The following is a 20,901-nucleotide window of genomic DNA, read 5'->3' as shown; positions in this document are numbered from 1 at the left end:
TTATTATTTAAATTTGTTGTTATTTATCTGATGTATACAAGAAAAAACAAACTGACTGTCTGTTTATTACAACAGATAATGTAAATATTTCACTGATCATTTTGTTGCAATAATACATTTACATTTTCAGTTCAAACCTTTTAAAAAAGAGTGAGAGATGTGGAAATACTGCACATTAGTACTGATGGAACGAGCGAGAGACAGTAAAAGACAGAGGGAGGGGGAGAGAGAGAGAGAGTGGTATACAGAGTGGGGAAAGAGATAGAGAGTGAGATTACAGATAATCCCTCAAAAATGAGTGCATTTGTTTATAAAGCTTACAAATCTCCCATTTAGAGTATGGAATAATAATTCAAGCAAGAAATAATATAATCATTCATACCCTGCTCCCAATCTAAACACGATGCCCCTTTCATTAAACCCAAACCCTGATAGCACTGACCTTCCCCTAATGCACCAAGAATTATGTCTTATGATGCTGGCCATTGACCCTCCCAAGACTCGTGTGTTAATCTGCAATAATATTAAAATAGTGGATAAAATAGCTGATGGTTAATGAGGGGTTAATCTTCATCTGACACTCAAAAGGCCTGATAAACAGTTAAGAGAAAACTTGATCTTACCTCTTAAGTAAATGACTTGAGAGCCTACTGACCTGTTTCCATCGATGTCTGAATATCACACACAGTAGATATGTTTGTGAATTATCTCATGTTAATACACGAAAAATACATTTGGTTTTTTTCATTTGTAAACTATAGGGATTAGATCTAATGTAACTGTTTTTTTGTTTTACTATTCTGTATTCTCTTATTCAGGGTGATAATGCTGATGAATTTACATTTTGGAAAGTGAACTTTGCATTTTTTTTACTGAATGATAAGGTTATAACCATTTAACCTAGCCATCACACAAACTCTTTTACATATAGGTATACATCTATTTGTTTAAACGTTCAATGTTTTTAAATTTTATTATTCTTCACTGTCAGGTTTGTCAAAACACAGACACACTTACGCTGTCCTGTACAGTACATACATCCTAATTGTACTGTATATTACAATAAAAGACTTTATGGTATCTACTGTATACGTCAATAAAAGTGCCATTGAACCTAATGCAGCACAGCATGTAACTTTATCTCAGTTTTCATCCATGCAAAAGTAACCCCCTCCTCTTTGTCTTAATAGAATATAATCCACCCCTCCTAAATCGGGTGATAATGTTATCCAGCATGCTGTGATGTTTTGTCTGGTTTAGAGAAGTAGGGAAGAATGAGTTCTATTTATAATAATGATAGCTTGTAATATCTAAATCAGGACACCAAACTCATTTAAGCAAAGCCTTAAATGTTGACAGGGTTTTTAAGCTCTTTAACTGTACGAAATTCTGTTATGATATTTGCTCACCTTGTTTCATTAACATTTAGTGTTTTCAAAAACGTTTGTGTAAATATATTTCTTGCTATACTTTTTTACAATAGTTTTTACAGTAGTAACAATACGTGGATATAAATGTGATGAGCTATGATATCAAAATAATTATCTGTGTCTGCATAATAATCTCATATATTTACAGATCAGCTTTAATATTATGTGCTATGCTGATTACAAAGGATTATTTTTGATCTGTTCTATAATGTAATGTAGATTGAAAGATATGACAATCATAGTTAGTTATGTTTGCATGTAACATTTTAACCATTTGGGTTTCCCCAAAAACACACTTCTGTGTTAATGATATTGAACTAATACAATAACTCACAATCCAGTGCAGTGTTTATTGTGCTAAAAACATCATTTTATTTTTGGAAATTACTGTTTTGTCAAATCCTGGCATTTTTACACTGTACAGTGATATGCTTTATACACCCATACTGCAAAAATATACATTTCTTTGACCAAAAATATGTTTTAAATATATTCTGTAGAAAGTAAAGCTTAATTAAATATATTTTAGAATTTGAAAATATATTTAGTTTTAACTTCATATATTAAATATTTACATTTAAATATGTTTACAAGTTTGTAACATATAAAGTTTTTCTTCCAATGCGACGTGAATATTAAATGCTTTAAAATATACTTATTTTTCCAGTATAACAAAAAGTTGACTTCAATTACATTTTTTAAGGCAAGTTGCTGCACAGGTTTTTACTCAGCTTTTGAGTGATGTAGTTCATCTTACTTAATTTCTGAGTAATGTCACATTCCTCTCAACAAACCAACAAGTTGAACCAACTGATTAGGCAATAAGCAAATTTCTGAGTTTACTCAACTAGCGCCTTAAGTCAATTAACTCAGCATCTATCCATAAAGTTAATCCACACTTAAAGGAGCAGTGTGTAAATTTTAGCGGCATCTATAGACCCCTTCAAGGTTTGTAAACATTGAATGATTATCGGGTGCGCACGCAGCACGGGGTCGAACTGTTCATACCATTTAGGCTTTATAATTTAATCTAACAGTGCTGAAAAATGATGACTTACCTCAAATGAAGTGAGCACTACAAACACAAGCCTCTTTGATATTTGCATTGTCCCAGTCTGCACGTTAATTGCTTGCAGACGCAGATGTTGTATTTTTTTGTTTTTGAGATTCTGCATGAATCGCGAAAACTTAACGGAAGACCTCGTGCGATTTTCACAGCCCACGACGTAAGTAGGCATTTTTGACGATACCGAATAATACGCAACTCAATCTGCTGTAATGACTTTTCGGACCCCGACATGCGCAGTGGGAACAGCCTGTGACGTGAACCGTGAAGGGGTCTATTGGTGAGATTGTGAATTGCAAGCAACGGCTCAGTCCACTGCTCACCCCTTGCTTTTAAAACGCATAGAGAAGCTACGGCAGCCACCACCGGAAAAACATGTCATCGTTGGGGAGACAACTTAGTAAAAAAGTTTGTCCGTTAAGGGCTTCTGTAGAAACATGGCGTCACAAAATGGCAACTTCCACGTAAAGGGACCCTCTGTGTATGTAGTAGGCTTGCCGCGATAGTCGGTGAAACGGTGATAACCGGTGCTTCAGCCTCTCACCGGTTATATCACTTGCCCACCGCGACACCGTCTTTCACCGTCGTTTTGATATTTTCGTGTAATTAAATCATTTAGTTTCGTTAGAGAGAGCAAACACTTAGAACTGAATGTGTCTGTTGTCTGAATTCAGCAGGGCTGAACGCGCGTCACGTCACAGAGCAGCCGCAGGTGTCAGATTTCATTTATTCCTGTCAGAGTTTGCAAGGCGAGCTGACTGACCAGATGATGACAGGAGCCGCGTGCTTTGCTCGTTTTTGTTATAATATACATATATGATGTTTAATATAAGCGAGATCGTTTTGTTGTTGTGTTTTTCATCAAGAAAAATAATAAACCCATCATTCAAGCGGCGCTTTTATGGAGAAGTAGCCGGTTGCTCTGCTTGGGACTGGCGGGTTCTGTGAGAATTACCTGCACACATTGACTCAAGCACTTAAGTAAACCAGCTGTTGCACTCACATTGCATGCAAATTCATAGGCGATTTAACGCAGCTTACACAAGCGCTGCATTTAAACAGTTGCGTAATTCAAAAGTGAAAGTAAAATGTGCACGTCTGCATGCGCATTTATAAGCCCCTCCCACTCGGTGATACCGGGATCACCGAGTTTGTGACGCGCTGATTAACCGGTGGGAAAATTACGTCACCGCGGCAACCCTAGTATGTAGATAAAAATGTCTCATTCTAAGGTAATAAAAACATAACGGTTCATTATGAAAGGTCTTTATACACCACTGATAATATAGTTTTGTATATTAGTTTGCATTTCTGTCAAGAGATCTTTCTAAAAATTACACACTGCACCTTTAAGTTGGGTGAAAGGCAATTTAATAAATTCTACAAAAACCTATAAACCTATTTCTCTAGCTATAAGTCCAGTTAACAAAATACTATTTGTTAACAGGATAATTATGCTTATATTATACAGTAAACACACAATAATAAATTTACCCACTTCAACATAAAAATATAATATATAATGCTTGTTGGGAGAACATTTGGAAGTTGGTGTTGCGAGACATGAGCGTCTCTTTTAACCCTTTTGATGCGTATGCAGCAGGTACGTTTTTCATATCGCGCGATGTACATAGGTTCCTATGACGCACCGAACACACATTTTGACATGACGAGCCACACACGACCCCCCAGATGAATATTTTTCTTTTCCGAGGAGCCACCGGCCGTCATGCAGATGTCTGATGCATATGGCGCACTTTTCTGGAAACATTTTATCAGTTTCGAAAGTCGTCCTCTGATTAATTAAATTATACAGGATTTACAGTATATGTGTGTGTCGCATTCTTTAAGGGCCTGTCTGGAAACAACACAAAGTGAAAACTATGCAAGGTTTAAAAGACCTTTGAGTTTTGCTTGACGCAATTAGTGGAATCTAAAAGAGATATTTTAACGTTTTTCCATTATTGTTATGAACTTTAGAGACGTTCGTGAATGAATGAATGAATGAATGAATGATTTACTGGTTGCACACCGATATGTTATTGTGGGGACATCTCCTTGCCCCCACATGACGTGGCACAAAGCGAAACGTGACAGGTTGCTTCACGTGTGACTCATATGGCCCCTTGGGCAGTCCTTGGCCATGTGCCCATGGTTCCCAGACCTTGAGTATGAAGGCATTAATATGTTTCTTCTGCTTATGTCATCATAATTACATCCTACTGATAGGATATTTACATTAAGACAACCTGGCACGAAGGGCCTTAAAAATGCCACACACAAATTCATACACACTTAAGATTATTTGTAAATGTAGATTCAACAGTCCATAAATATATGTAACAACAAATGCTTGATGGAAATTTAAGAACTTAACCATTTTGAATTGATTTAGGCGAGATATATTTGTGTAAGCATTTGGAGGAATATTTGTGCTTTCACGGTTATGTTTTTATGAATTGTATTTTGTAAATGTATTATTAAAGAGACTTTCTAAAAGAGAGAGACAAAGAAGTAAATCTTATATTTGATATTAAGTATGCAACAATACAATAATGATGCTTTGCTTCACAGGCACCACTAATGATAATAAGCTTAAATAGTAGATCAGTATGTAAGTTTTTGTCAAGACAATAATAAAAAGTTTAAATCAAACAACATGTTGGCTTCCTCAAGCCAACAAAATAGGAATAATAATAAGTTAAGATCAAACAACAGTATGTTTGCTTTCTTAAGTCCACATAATAATAAGACTAATAATAATTGAAATCAAACAAAAGTATGTTTGCTTTTTTCAAGTAAACATAATAAGAGAATAATAAGTTTAAATCAAACAAGACCATGTTGGCTTTCTCAGGCTAAAATAATAACAAGTTCTCCATGTAGCATCTAAAGATATTCAACTCAGACTGATAATATATGAAGAGTTTTGTTGCAAAATGAGATAACCATCGTTTTTTTAATTGTTCAGAAATCTCATTTTTTGGTTGTGCATTCCAATTAATTTCAATTCAACTGCATTTGGTTTGTTTTGATTTAAACCTTCATATCTTAAAAAATACAGCTAAGTAGCACCATAAAACAAAATAATAACATGATATTATATAACATAATAATAAACATGTTTTGACATAAATGTTATCTCGTTTTGCAACGAAACTCTTCATATATCTTTTTAAAAGGTTTACAAAACACATACATACTCCATACACTCCCTACTGTTTTTAGCTTTCTCTCTTTCTTTCCATCTTTCAGTCACAATGACTCTACTGGTTTTACCTCTATATTCCTACATTTATTGTAAACTGTGTTTTTGCAGATGTTTATTCACTTTGGCTCCTAAAAGGACAGACCTGGGCCATTACTAATCTTAAATTGGCCCGGGTCCCCCTGATGACAGCCTAAAACAACTTCAGGCATTAAAACCTTGTATCTGAAAACCTTACAGGGATAGTTCACCCCAAAATGAAAATTACCCCATGATTTACTTACCCTCAAGCCATCTTCAAAGTATATGATTTTCTTTATCAGACGAGCACATTTCTATATATACAGTATTAGAAAATGTCCTGCCTGTTCCAATAGTAGTAAATGGTACTTCTGCACTTTACAAACTAAAATAACTAGTGACGAACATGAAAAAATCCTTGTTTTAGATTTTTCTAGATTCCTCACTACAGCACTACATCTTGTCATTTGAGTTCGTAAAGTTTCAAATATGTATATTTTTATCCAAAATCGCTCCGATTCCCCTAAGAAGGCCTTTATTAACCCCCTGGAGCCATGTGGATTACTTCTGTGAAGGATGAATGGACCTTTTGGGCTTCAAATAAGAAGCACCATTTTCTACCATTATAAGCTCGGAACAGCCAGGATATTTTTTAATATAATGCCAATTGTGCTCGTTTGAAAAAGATAATCATACACAAGGATGGCTTAAGGGCGAGTAAATCATGGCGTAATTTTCATTTCTGGGTGAAGTATCCCTTTAAAGCAGGCTTCTACATGTAAGCACACATTTTGTTTTATTTTAGAAAAATTGTTTTTGGGAAAGCGAGGAAATGAAACGAACCTCTTCTACCTCACCTGTTGTGCACCTCTTTTACTGTCATGTGGCCTCATGACCTGATTCTCCTCACCGTTTAGTTCTCCTGTCATTTGCTCTCTGTTATCTCCTCCCTCTCACTGTCTCCATCCCAGGCTTTATCCCTTCAGCCCTGATCTCGTTTCATCCTCTCCAATCCTTGCCTGCCTATCACAAAAGCCTCACAGAGTTTACAGACAAACACAGAAAACCTGAATGAAAAGCATTGTGCTGAAAAAAGACCAGTGTATGGAAGGCGGCCTGAAAAGAAGCAACAAGTAAAGAGGAGAAACAACTAAGAGGAACAGGTCAGTGATGGAGATATCAATTCGTTCTGTTGTTTATTTTGGGTTTATTTGCAAGCGCTTTAGTTTCTTGCTCACAAAACATAAAAATGTTACAACTTTAACAAGTAATGAAGGAAATGTCTATTCTAGGCCAGTCAAAGGCTTTGTAAAACTTTTGCTTTTCTGTGCTATGATGTGTTAGACAAGACATGTCCCTAAATTATAATTTAATTTTCTTAATGATAGCAAATACAAATAAATTGTAATGTATAAAGGTTTTTAAGATGTAATTTTAAAAGTGCAATATTTCGAATTACCTAACATGACATTAGTCTAAATGATGTCTGTCACTTTAAGAAAGTAATTTGCAAAAAAGATCCAGTCAACATTCAAATGAAGGCTAGGCCACATTGGCGAACCCATTACAAGCTCTCTCGCTTTCTCTCCATTTATCTATCTGTCTATACCCCCTCCCCACCTCATCCTGCTCTTATCCAGATGCAAAGAGCAGTCAATAATCGGATGAGAGCAGATTTGATTCAAAAGGCCACTCTTAAAATCTCAGCTCTATGGATTTAAACTCTCTCTTTCACTCTCATCCTTTTCTGGTTGTGTTGTTATGGTGCTCATAGTCTTGTTGATCGTGGTGTTATTATTGTTTAACTTATAAGAAAACAGAAGACAGGTATACAAACACACACATACATACATACATTTCTAGGAACTGAGTTCTTGATGAGGTTCTGAAAGAGAGGAATTTGACTATTTACCTTATTTAATGTTCATTAGAGAGCAGGTCCCTCCCACTGGTCCACCTCTCTCCCATCCACACCCCTCTGTTCAAACAAATTTTAGGCAAAGACATTTGGTCATGAGAGTTTAGAAGAGACACAAAGATCCAAAAAACAATTCAAGCAAAAGGAAATAGTGTAGTTTAATCTGGTCTGGCATTATAAGGTAAGAGATAATATTTAAAGATTTAAGATGTATGTTAAATAATTCAGAATATTTTGTTATTTGGTATTTAGGCTATACTTCAAGTCAATACTTTAATACGTGACTGACAGTTAATGAATCAAACTGAAGCTATTTGCTTAATTTGTCAATAGTGTTTGAGATTATAAAGTAATTTCTGATTTGTTAGCATCTGTTTATATTTTCTCTATTATTTCTTCTATTTTATTTTGTCTATATTGAAACTCTTCATTATTATGTGGCTTTTTATATTAAATGAACATAAAGTGTTTTTATTTCAAATTATAAGCATAAAAATAAATAGAAAATGTGAAATTTTACACATACAAGCATAAACATTAAATTTTTTGTAATTCACCCAAAAATTGTATATAATTTAGCTTGTTTTTTAAATGTCTTTAATGAAAGTATGTTGTGTATTAGAAAGCGTTTGAACATTTAAAAAAGTTGTTTTTTGTATGACTTGGTGCTGGTGTATGTTTGTGGGTCGTAGGGTGGTTACAAGCAAAATGTTTGCATGCGCCCTTATTTGTGAGGATTTGCAAACCAGGTTTGGTGAAACTTTGAATTGCAAATAGCTGTTGAAGGGCCAACCGAAGATATATTTCTATGAAAGCGAAAACAATCACCTCAATCACATTGTCATAATCAAAACAACAGCTGTGATTTCTGTACTGTGATTACAACGAAATGACAAAAATATTATTAATAATAAGGATCATTTTTTCTTCCCAGCATTCTTTTGGCTCAGCTGATCTCACTTCCTGTCTGTATCCGTGGGTGACTGCGCCTGACAACCGTTGCCATGGGTGAAATGGACAAACTGCGAAAGGAGGCAGAGAGTCTGAAAGAGCAGATCACTGTTAGTATGAAAAAATAGACGTCAGAACCAAACAGTACTTACAATACTACAATAAATAAATCATTGACCATAAATGATCAATAAATGGTTAATACACAAAATAAACTTGTTTATATAGAAACATTTTACAGAAACTCTTTCCAAGTGGATGCTGTTTTGGGATCAGCTCTGGGATCTGTTGTCTATATAAACGTCTGATATCTTTGCTATCTAGGCAGCCCGAAAAGCAGTACAGGACCTCACACTGCAAGATCATACGGCAGGGACATCTGTCGTAGGACGTGTCCAGCTGAAGATCAGGAAGACATTGAGAGGACATTTGGCCAAAGTTTATGCCATGCAATGGGGGGGTGACTCGAGGTAAACGCATCTAATCTCAAACACAAATTAAAGTACCACACGTACCACATGAGATGTGTTGAGTAGACTTTCCAAGGAGGCTTATTTACCACCTTGTTTTTATCTTTATTTGATATGCAAATCTGAAGTAATACAAAATGAAAGAAGCTTAGATGGCTTGGAAAGAGTTTTTGTTTGTATTTTAGTAGCTAGAAGCAAAGAATGACATCTTTCCATAAATATTAGCATTATACACATGCATTTATTTAAAGTTATTTACATTTAAAACATTATATAAATGTATACATACCGGTATATAACATTTTAGTAGGTCTTGTGTTTTGTGGAAACAAAACCTAAAGTACGTTTTGATAAACGTGATTTGTACAGTTTTTTTATTTGAGCTCTTTATCCTGTCTACACTGGGATGGTACCCTAAAAATGGTCCCAATATGTACCTTTGAGGTACCAGTATGGACCTTTATGTGTACTTTTTGAAAAAGTGACAACTTTTGTACCTTTATTTTGAGAGTGTATTAAAATGTTTATTTTCTAATACCAAATTTCTGTTTTCATTTCATCTCATTCTCTCTCAGACTGTGTGTCAGTGCATCTCAAGATGGCAAATTGATCGTATGGGACAGCTGTTCTACCAATAAGGTACAAATGTTTTTTACTGGCACAGAATAACTTTCCTCAGCCTGACTTTTAATCTCTGAATCTGTTAAAAAGCCTGATAAAGACTTGTTACTGGTAAAAATGCAATCCACAATCTGTTGCTTTGCTGGGCGATGCTCACCAAACATCACCCAAGGTTTAACTTTAAGCTTCTCTTGTGTGCATTGTAATGCAAATTCTTTCTAGTCACGGGAATTAAGAAAATCACTACCTGCCAGTGGTCAAATTTGTGTTTTAAGGGGAGGAGCCATATTTAAATGACACGAAGGCAGAAAGTAGGACTGAAATGGTTTGTTTTAAAGCAGAGCATGGACTCATTGTTACATAATTTGTAAAATATATTATATTATTTACTAAAAACAAAGTAAAAATTATGCTTATGGTATACTTATTTCACAGACAACCAGTAATCTCTACTTCAGAAACAGGAAATATATCGGACTCAGTCTGTGAAAACTCATACATAATGTAAAGAACATTCTGTTGAAAATAAAGCTTGATATCTTTAAAGGGAAAGTTTACTAAAAAAAATTTAATTCTGTCATTATTTACTCAACCTCAGGTTGTTCCAAACCTGTACATTTCTTGGTTATGCTGAACACAAATGAAGATAACCAAACAGATCTGGGGCACCGTTCACTTCCATAGTGTTATGAGAACAATTTGATTTGCATGATAACAAACATTCTTTAAAATATCTTCATTTGCACTGAAAAAAAAAACAAAGAAATTTATACATTTGGAATGACTCAAGGGTAAATTATCACAGAATTTGTATTGAATGATTACATATTGTATTGTAATACTGACTAAGGATTTAAAGGGACACTTCACTTTTTTGAAAATATTCTCATTTTCCAGCTCTCATAGAGTTAAACACTTGATTTTTACCGTTTTGGAATCCATTCAGCTGATCTCCATGTCTGGCGTTACCACTTTTAGCATAGCTTAGCACAATCCATTGAATCTGATTAGACCATTTACAATCACGCTAAAAAATAACCAAAGAGTTTCGATATTTATCCTATTTAAAACTTGACTCTTCTGTAGTTACATCATGTACTAAGACAGACAGAAAATTAAAAGTTGCGATTTTTTAGCCCAATATGGCTAGGAACTATACTCTGGGGTAATAATCAAGGACTTTGCTGCCGTACCATTACGTCAAATAGCAGGGGACTATTTTTGGGCACTGCATAATAAAAAGTTGGAGTGTCCCTTTAATATTGACTACCCAAGGATTTCGCAGGCACACTCACACATGTTAGATAATGTAATAGATCTGCAGTGTCCACATTTATCCAAAACTTGCTAAAAGGGCTTTATAACAATTAGGCATGTCTCTGTAGATCCCACATAAATCCTTATAAATATATATTTATTTATTTATATCGCTAATTGTGTTCTGACTGTGGTCTAGGTTCATGCCATCCCTCTGAAGTCCTCATGGGTGATGACCTGTGCATACGCCCCTTCAGGAAACATGGTAGCTTGTGGAGGACTTGACAACATGTGCTCTATCTATAACCTGAAGGGCAAAGATGGCAATGTCAAGGTCATGCGTGAGCTCGCAGCACACACGGGTTATGATAAATTATTAATTTAATAGTTTAAAGTGAATGTTTTGAGCTTTATACACTCTAAAAACAAACGGTGCTATATAGCACCAAAAGTGGTTCTTTGCTCGTAATCATAGGAGAACCGTTTTTAGTGCCATATAGCACCAGTGAAGCACCTGTGTAGAACCATATATTGCTATGTAGAACCATATTTGGTGCTATAGTGGTTCTATATAGCACCTATATGGTTCTACACAGGTGCTTCACTGGTGCTATATGGCACTAAAAACGGTTCTTCTATGATTACGATCCAAAGCAACAGTTTGGTTCTATATAGCACCGTTTGTTTTTTTAGAGTGTAATAACCAAAATATATTAAATGACTTTCCTGAACACTCTTTTTTAATTAAATATTTGTTTAACCACAGCTTAATTATTTATTTCACTAACAAAAATGTATACAGATTTATGTTTTTATCCCTGTATTGATTTATTTGCTAAGTAGCTGTGTATTATTCGGATAAAGTACAGTCAGTCTATATAGAAATACATTATATAGAAATAATTATAATTATATAGAAATCTTTAAATCTGTTGTTTTGGATCCTCTGTCGATCAGGTTATCTGTCCTGCTGCCGTTTTCTGAGTGACAGTGAAATCATCACCAGTTCTGGAGACTGCACCTGGTACACAGTCATTTAGTTTATACAGTAGTTAAACTTTATCAGCTACACAGGGCAGCAGGTTAAAATCTGCTTGCAAATAATGTATTTAAATTAACAATTTTATGTAAAATGACAAGACCTCTGACCTTTTTCAGTTGTCTGTGGGACATTGAGACAGGAACACAGAAGACCATCTTTGCTGGTCACCTGGGAGACTGCATGTCACTGGGTATGGCTCCTGACTATAACACTTTCATCTCAGGAGCTTGTGACTACACAGCTAAACTGTGGGACATCCGTGATGGCCAGTGCAGACAGACTTTTGGAGGTCATGAGAGTGACATCAATGCTATTGGGGTAAGAATGATCAGCAAGGCAGGAGGGAGTTTTTATCAATCATGAAACACCTAAACACATTTTCATTAGTGGTGCATCATCCAAAACACACTATGGCAACCACACAGCAGCATATATGAAACCATTGGCGACTCCATAGCAACCACACAGCAGCATAGATGAAACCATTGGCGACTCCATAGCAACCACACAGCAGCATACATAAAACCATTTGTGATTCCAGAGCAACCACAAAGCAGCATACATTAAACTATTGGTGACTATATACAGCAGCATACATAACAAACACAAAGCAGCATACATGAAACCATTGGCAACTCCATAGCAACCACACAGCAGCATACATAAAACCATTTGTGATTCCATAGCAACCACACAGCAGCATACATGAAACCAATGGCAACTCCATAGCAACCACACAGCAGCATACATGAAATCATTGGCAACTCCATAGCAACCCTAAACAACAGCATAAATGAAACCATTGGCAACTCCATAGCAACCACACAGCATCATACATGAAACCATTTGCGACTCCATAGCAACCACACAGCAGCATACATAAACCATTGGCAACTCCATAACAACCACACAACAGCATACATGAAACCATTCACGACTCCATAGCAACCACACAGCAGCATACATTAAACCATTGGCAACTTCATAGCAACCACACCGCAGCATACATTAAACCATTGGCAACTCCATAGCAACCACACAGCATCATAAATGAAACCATTGGCAACTTCAAAGCAACCACATAGCATCATAAATGAAACCAATGGCAACTTCATAGCAACCACACAACAGCATACATAAAAGCATTGGCAACTTCATAGCAACCACACAGCAGCATACATTAAACCATTTGCAACTCCATAGCAACCACACAGCAGCATACATGAAACCATTGGCAACTCCATAGCAACCACACAGCAGCATACATTAAACCATTGGCAACTCCATAGCAACCACACAGCAGCATACATTAAACCATTGGTAACTCCATAGCAACCACACAGCAGCATACATGAAACCATTGGCGACTCCATAGCAACCACACAGCAGCATACATGAAACCATTGGGACTCCATAGCAACCACACAGCAGCATACATGGAACCATTGGCAACTTTATAGCAACCACACAGCAGCATACATGAAACCATTGGCAACTCCATAGCAACCACACAGCATCATAAATGAAACCATTGGCAACTTCATAGCAACCACATAGCATCATAAATGAAACCAATGGCAACTTCATAGCAACCACACAACAGCATACATAAAAGCATTGGCAACTTCATAGCAACCACACAGCAGCATACATTAAACCATTGGCAACTCCATAGCAACCACACAGCAGCATACATGAAACCATTGGCAACCACACAGCAGCATACATGAAATTATTGGCGACTCCGTAGCAACCACACAGCAGCATACATGAAACCATTGGGACTCCATAGCAACCACACAGCACCATACAGGAAACCATTGGCGACTCCATAGTAACCACACAGCAGCATACAAGAGACCATTGGCAACTCCATAGCAACCACACAGCAGCATACATGAAACCATTGGCGACTCCATAGCAACCACACAGCAGCATACATAAACCATTGGCAACTCCATAACAACCACACAACAGCATACATGAAACCATTCACGACTCCATAGCAACCACACAGCAGCATACAGGAAACCATTGGCGACTCCATACCAACCACACAGCAGTATACATGAAACCATTGGCAACTCCATAGCAACCACACAGCAGCATACATTAAACCATTGGCGACTCCATAGCAACCACACAACAGCATACATGAAACCATTGGCGACTCCATAACAACCACACAGCACCACTCACATTTTCTTAAAAACTCAAACTACCATCTTAGAGCAAAATAAACAGTAATTGAATTACATACGGTATTCATACTCACCCATGCCTCTCTCTGTCACTCCTCAGTTTTTCCCCAATGGTAATGCAGTGATCACCGGCTCAGATGATGCTTCCTGCAAGCTGTATGACCTGCGTGCAGACCAGGAGCTTATGACATACCAGGACTCCAGCATTATGTGTGGAGTAACATCTCTTGCTCCTTCTTTCTCTGGAAGACTCCTCATCGCTGGCTATGATGACTTCAACTGCAACATCTGGGACATGCTTAAAGCAGAGAGAGTCGGTGAGTTGCGGGAAAGAGAATGAGAATATCAAATATTGTTAAAGTGTAAACATGTAAAATGTAAACACTGTTTAAGGTCCGGACTAGCCTGACATTGCAACATTTGCTCGGTTATTGGAGTGAGCCTTCAGCAGCTCCTGTTTGACTGATCATCGTCTCTTATTTTTGTTTTTTTAGAGACTGAGTAACAATAGTCATTGTTTTTGTGGTTTTGTTTCATGTTGTACACTTCGCCTTTCTATACCACAAAACTGTCCTTACAAATTATTTGATTTTTTTCACAGGAACATTGTCTGGTCATGACAACAGAGTGAGCTGTCTTGGAGTGGCAGGCGATGGGAAGGCCTGCTGCACAGGATCATGGGATAGCTTCCTAAAGATCTGGAACTAAGGCGCTGTCTCTAAGACATGCAATATCAGCAGAATATATCAAAGACAGGGTAAAATGTAAAGGGGACCATTAACACAGGACTATGAAAAATAGTTGTAAGTAGAGAAGGAAAAGGATGCGGTTGTTGTGCCAACACACAACAAGAAGGATTGTGAATAAAAAGATAGGCCGACTTATAGAATAATCTTGTCAAAGAAATCATGCAATAATAGAAAATGATTTTCAGGGACTGCTAAATGCAAAAGCGGGCGTTTACAGGGCAATTACCTATCTGGTGATTTCTGATGTAATGTTTGAATAGAGTAAATATTAACACACGAGTGTGTTAGAGCACATTATCAATATAGCATATGAATTAAGACTTTCAACATTAGTTGAATCAAGCTACCTGATATCTACATAATGTATCCTATGCTATCAAACCTATATGACAGAGGTTGCCAAAATAGTTGTGCAAGACTTTACAATGACTTACATCTACACAGAATTACATTTTCACTTTTATACAAAGTGGTTTACACACTATACATAAATCAAACAAACAGTTTAGTGAGATTGTCCGATTGGAGCTTCTTTTGATTAATTTATTGTTAGATTTGTATCATAGTGCACTTGTAGTTTCAATAGTATCATCACGCTGTTATTTTCTGCTTATTCAGGCCAATAAAAAATACTGAGACAAAATTGACTCAATGTTGTCTAAATATACGGAATTTAAAAAAAATTGCTTTATCTACTATAAATGTGACCCTCCCAGGTTTAAAGGGGACATATCACGAAAATCTGTTTTTTCCATGTTTAAGTGCTATAATTCAGTCCCACCAGAAAAACGTGATTATGCGATCGCATGATTCAATCAGTCAGTCTGCATATCTATGCGGGGCCGCATTTTTTAAATATGCACTTTCGTCGCATAAATTGCAGATTTCTGCCCACAAAATATGCGGGGGTTGGATGATTTCATAATCCCTGCATTTTTGTAGCAAGAAGTCATATATCTTAGTAGAAAGTTGAAAAATGTTGCATTAACTTCACACATGCGCAGCCATGTCCCCTGTTGTCATGGGAATGTTAGGAAGTGACATAATTACGCGACGTGAACATCAATGAAAAGCTGCAAAAGTTTTTGCAAGTTCCTGCAATTTCATCGCAAAAAATTTAAATATCTAGCATATTCCATCGCAATTTTTAAGAAAACATGCCGCAAGATCAAGAATTTTTGCCCGCAACAATCACAAAAAAACTCAGCGTTTTCTGGAAGGACTGATAATTGTGTCCCTAGTGTTTCTATCAACCAAGAAAATGTGAAAAACAACAACCCAGTAACTTAGTTTTTGTAAACAATTCTCTGCAAGCATGTGAAAAAATAAGTCACTGAAATTTGGCTCCCCTTGTGATGTCAGAAAGAGATAATACTCCCCCTTAATCTGCACTATTTAACCACGGGACTGCCATTTAGTGCAGAGATCAGCTCATTTGCATGTTAAAGGACACACCCATAACGGCACATTTTTAACACGCTATAATAAATTATCTATGTTATATTTTGAGCTAAAACTTTTTATTTCTCATCTTAAAAAAGCCTTGTAAAATGTCCCCTTTAAAGGAGAAGTTCACCAAAAAATGAAAATTCTATCATCAAGTTGTTACAAACTTGTATGCATTATATATTATTTTAAAAAATGTAGCAAAAACCAAACACATCTGGGGCACCATTGATGTGCATAGCAGAAAAAAAAAAAATATTATGGAAGTGAATGGTGCCCCAGATCTGTTTTGTTTTTCTTCAGAATACCTTCCTCTTTATTCAGCTGAACAACGAAATTGATAAAAGTTTGGACAAACTTAAACTTTTTTTTTTCATTTTTCAGTAAACTATCCCTATAAGTCTCATAATTTTTTAAAGCAATAAAGTTTGATTTCACTCATGAATTTTAAATTGATTTCAATCTTTGACATGGTCTTACTCTGTCAATATTAAAGATATCAAGGTTATACAGAATGTTCTTTATATTACGTAGGACGATTTTATATAAAAGAAAAAAGTTACAAAAAAGGACTTTAGTTGGGTTTTCACTGACTAGGTCACAAATCTATATGGGGCATTACTTGGACTTTGTCACAGGTACCGACACAGCAATGTCTTCAAGCACATGCTTTTATTAAGAGATGTAAACCCACCCATCCACACATCAAAAATAAGTAAGACACAAGTAACAAACCAATTAAAATATCAACTTTTATTTTATTTACATTAAAATGCAAAGTTTTTATTTACAAAAACACACACGCACACAAATAAGAAAATATGGAAAAGAAAAAGAATCAACATGTAGTTCATTTTAAGGCTGAAAACTGTAATATAAACATAGTGTTGGGTAAAATGTTTCTGGTCTCTCGCCATCAATACAGTTCATCTCACTCGTTCTCCTTGTTAAGTGAGAGAATCAGAGCCCTTCTGTCCATCTGGCCGAACCTCTGCTTTTCCGGCGTGGACACTTTCAACTTCATCTGATTGGAGACAGTTAAAGATACATTTAGAGCTTTGTTACAATACACTAGAATGAAAGTGTTAAACAAAAGTTAAATGAGAATCTACCTGTGAGTTTCTTGGTGAATTCGCCTCCTTCAGGATCTGTAGAGGTGATCTCCCCTCACCAATCAAAACTTTATCTGGAATTAAAATACCAGATATAGTCATGTAGGTTATAACCACTAAAGAAAAACTTTTTTATATAAAAATTCACAATTTTTAATGCATTAGAGGCACTCACCTCTAGGTCTCTGTTTGGTGCGCACAACCATATTGTTATTCTCATTGGTGGCAGGTTTTTTGGTGGCAAGAGGTGAAGACACTGTTGTTTTTCCACGTGCTTGCACCCCTCTCGCTCTGACACCAGTGGTGCCAAAGCCCACCCCAAGCCACTGAGGCTTAAAAACAGCCTGACTGGGGCTCCGGGTATCAAACTTCGGTAAACGTATGCCAGGCTGGACCGTTTCAGGCTGGTTGTTTGTCGCTGGGCGTGGCTGAGGTGCGGTAGGTTTGGTGACCTCAGGCTGCTCGTGGCTCGGCTTTGGAAGTGTAACAGTGACCTGAGGGAAGTGCAATATCGGTCAACTTCAACATCAACAGATGCAATACAGATTTAGACAGCTTTTCAATAAACTCAAAAACATACCTCCTCTTTAGATGTAAGTGTTGGGACATCATCCGCTTCAGAGGACACAAGCGCTTCAGAGGACACAAGCGCTTCAGAGGACACAAGCGCTTCAGAGGACACAAGCGCTTCAGAGGACACAAGCGCTTCAGAGGACACAAGCGCTTCAGAGGACACAAGCGCTTCAGAGGACACAAGCGCTTCAGAGGACACAAGCGCTTCAGAGGACACAGGCGCTTCAGAGGACACAGGCGCTTCAGCAGCTGGTGTGGAGTTCAATGTGGATTGTAAAGGGATAGAGAAAACCGCATAGTTGTGATCTTCATTCGTCTCACCCTTCAAAGGAGGACGGGGAGTGAGAGGGCGCTCCTCCATAGATGACGAGTAGATGCCTTCACGGCAGGCGAGAAGACTCAAGCTGAGCTCCTTCCTTAAAGGTGAATTACCAAGAAGCAGAGCTTCCTCCGCCTCCTCAAGCGTGGGCTCGCTGTCCACCTCCACCTCCGCCTGAGTGTCGTCTATCAGCACAAACGGACTGCTGCATATGGAGCCGTAGCCCTCAGAACGAGAGGTGACCAAAGGGGTAGAAACAGCATTGTGAATGCCCACATCGTGGTGCTCTTCCTGAGGGAGCAGATGCTCTTTGGCGATCGTGTCATTTTGCTTGTCCACACCGGATAGGCTGGGGTGTTTGGTGAAAGAGACGGGAGGAAGAGGAGCAACAGTGGAGTCGCCCGTCTTGACATCAGTAAGAAAAAACGTGCTCAGACGGCGAGCAAGAGAGGTGACGGTCACTGTCAAGGAAGAAAACGTATTTAAAAAGTGCTTTGGGAAATATGAAGTTTGACTAGTTGTTGTAAAGTCAAACATTTTGTAATATCTTACCCTTCATTGGGGTTCGAGCAACTCCAGGAGTGGGTGAACGGGGGTCAACAAATACAGGCCCAACTGACTCCACTTCAGGAAGAGGAGAGTAAGTCACACCCACCTACAAAAAAATACATTTAGTTGAAAAACACTTTTCAGGTTAGCTGCTCATGTGGGACATAAACGTGGCATATGTAGGACCTCAAAATTCAAAATTTTGTTAAAAAAATCCATTTTATTGGTAAGAAACGATCTTTACTGTCTGTGAGAAGGAAATACAAAAAGGAACCGTGTATCCCCAGAGATAACACACATACTGATACAAATCTACACCTTGAATGAATTGTAATCACTTTGGATGAAGGCGTCTATCAAATCCATGTTAATTTACCTGTATAGGTGTGCGGTCTATCCCACAGGAGGGCGAGCGAGGGTCCACGAGTCTCGCTACACCCGGAACTTTCAGTCGCTGGATCGGTTCTGGTTTTGGCGTTGATGCCATGGACATCTTGCTTTCACTTGACCCCATTTTAAATCACCCTCACTTAAAACATTTCATTAAAATTTAAATAAAAACACGCTGCAGTGTTTTTGCTATAAAGCGTATAATAGAGCAAATTAAAATGTTAAAAGCAAACCACTAAAACTCGAATTGATAATTAAAAAGTAGTCAATCTTGCACGCGGCGTTTAGCAGTAAAACACAATGCCATTGTCGAGTAAACAAAACCAAACTCACTTAAAACGCAACGTGTGTTACACCAAAAACTCCTTTTTCTGTGTCTTTCGCACAAAAATCACACCAAATGTTTCTGTTCCGTCCGAAATGTCTACATACACAAAACCGACATGCAGTTTACTGAATGCAGGTCCTACAGAAGCCGTTCGACAAACTTGGTGGGTGACTCGAGCATTTAAATGGCCAGTCCTGTGTTTGCGGCAATTTTTAAACTGACCAATAGATGAGAGCAGGAGAAGTGTGCGAAGCGCTTCTGATTGGCTGATAGTGTGAACATGTAGGCGTGGGCTGGAAATTTAAAAAACAACCGCGTGTTGACGTCACTATCTTCCTATTTTGCCTTCGGTCCACACAAATTCAAATAAGTTTGGGAGTTAATTTTTTTGCCATAAGCGATAACGATGTAAACAAAATGTCAAGACTGTTTATGTATACCGTAGTAAATAACTGGGTATCTGATGTATTGGTAAACAATTATATAATTATTCAATAATTATACTATATATAATTTACTATATATATATGTATATATATATATATATATATATATATAGTAAACTATACAATTTTATTTTAAAATATTACTTTTTAAATAGATGACTTGCACTGAATATTAAAGAAAAATCTCTCAAGAGCCCAGATTAAATGTGAAGTCTTTCAATATTCCTTAAAATTCAGTCTAAAGTCAAACTTCAAGAAGCTTCTTGATAAAATGACACGAGTATGGGTTTGCAATTTCTAGGCAAAGGGTAACTGAACTTCAGATGATAAAATATAACAGAATTTTGATTTATTTTGGATGCTTTCAGTCACCAACACAATTCACACAGTTGCATTTGTGTTATGCTATAGTTTGGACTAGTTTATTATTATTATGTTATGTGGAAAAATATATAAATAAAGAACGAGTGAGTGTGTCCAAACCTTTGGCCTTTACTGTATATATATATATATGTATGTATATATATATATATATATATATATATATATATATATATATATATATATATATATATATATATATATATATATATATATATATATATATATATATATATGTATATGTGTATGTATATATATATATATATATGTATGTATATATATATATATATGTATATGTATGTACTATGTATGTACACGTGTGTGTGTGTATATATGTGTGTATATATATATATATATATACTTTAAAAGTATGCATCATTTCAGATACTAAATAACATATACTTAAATTACAATAACAAAAGG

At 36.6% G+C, this 20,901-nt stretch overlaps 2 protein-coding genes across 3 annotated transcripts; one reads left to right on the top strand and one right to left on the bottom strand.

Annotated features, from left to right (window-relative positions):
• The first annotated feature begins 6,732 nt into the window (after positions 1-6,732).
• Positions 6,733-15,584, top strand: gnb3a (guanine nucleotide binding protein (G protein), beta polypeptide 3a). Of its 2 annotated transcripts, none has more exons than XM_055209828.2 (9): positions 6,733-6,888; positions 8,578-8,704; positions 8,919-9,064; positions 9,640-9,703; positions 11,142-11,304; positions 11,900-11,966; positions 12,101-12,302; positions 14,286-14,502; positions 14,787-15,584. In XM_055209828.2, exons 2-9 carry the CDS (start codon positions 8,648-8,650, stop codon positions 14,891-14,893), a joined length of 1,023 nt encoding a protein of 340 aa, XP_055065803.1. In that variant the 5' UTR covers positions 6,733-6,888; positions 8,578-8,647; the 3' UTR covers positions 14,894-15,584. The 2 variants fall into 2 exon arrangements, with proteins under 2 accessions (XP_055065803.1, XP_055065800.1); XM_055209825.2 differs by lacking the exon at positions 6,733-6,888 and adding an exon at positions 7,694-7,824.
• A 1,534-nt stretch (positions 15,585-17,118) lies between these two features.
• Positions 17,119-19,863, bottom strand: cdca3 (cell division cycle associated 3). Its single transcript, XM_073872028.1, has 7 exons — positions 19,664-19,863; positions 19,310-19,470; positions 18,937-19,039; positions 18,073-18,845; positions 17,668-17,986; positions 17,493-17,566; positions 17,119-17,404 (listed from the first exon to the last, which is right to left on the bottom strand). The coding sequence occupies exons 2-7, from the start codon at positions 19,445-19,447 to the stop codon at positions 17,312-17,314; spliced, it is 1,500 nt and encodes a 499-aa protein (XP_073728129.1). The 5' UTR covers positions 19,448-19,470; positions 19,664-19,863; the 3' UTR covers positions 17,119-17,311.
• Between the last annotated feature and the right edge of the window lie 1,038 nt (positions 19,864-20,901).

The sequence above is a fragment of the Misgurnus anguillicaudatus genome, chromosome 10, assembly GCF_027580225.2.
Source record: "Misgurnus anguillicaudatus chromosome 10, ASM2758022v2, whole genome shotgun sequence".
In the NCBI taxonomy this organism is placed as follows: Eukaryota; Metazoa; Chordata; class Actinopteri; order Cypriniformes; family Cobitidae; genus Misgurnus; species Misgurnus anguillicaudatus.
This window is presented reverse-complemented; position numbering and strand designations above follow the sequence as displayed.

Excerpts from the sequence above, each read along its gene's own strand:
- cdca3 (XM_073872028.1), bottom strand. The coding sequence starts at position 19,447 with ATGGGGTCAAGTGAAAGCAAGATGTCCATGGCATCAACGCCAAAACCA. Across the intron at positions 18,846-18,936 it reads TGCTCGAACCCCAATGAAGG|TGACCGTCACCTCTCTTGCT; the intron begins GTAAGATATTAC and ends CTTCCTTGACAG. Across the intron at positions 17,567-17,667 it reads CACCAAACAGAGACCTAGAG|ATAAAGTTTTGATTGGTGAG; the intron begins GTGAGTGCCTCT and ends TTTTAATTCCAG.
- gnb3a (XM_055209828.2), top strand. The coding sequence starts at position 8,648 with ATGGGTGAAATGGACAAACTGCGAAAGGAGGCAGAGAGTCTGAAAGAG. Across the intron at positions 9,704-11,141 it reads ACAGCTGTTCTACCAATAAG|GTTCATGCCATCCCTCTGAA; the intron begins GTACAAATGTTT and ends ACTGTGGTCTAG. Across the intron at positions 14,503-14,786 it reads GCTTAAAGCAGAGAGAGTCG|GAACATTGTCTGGTCATGAC; the intron begins GTGAGTTGCGGG and ends TTTTTTTCACAG.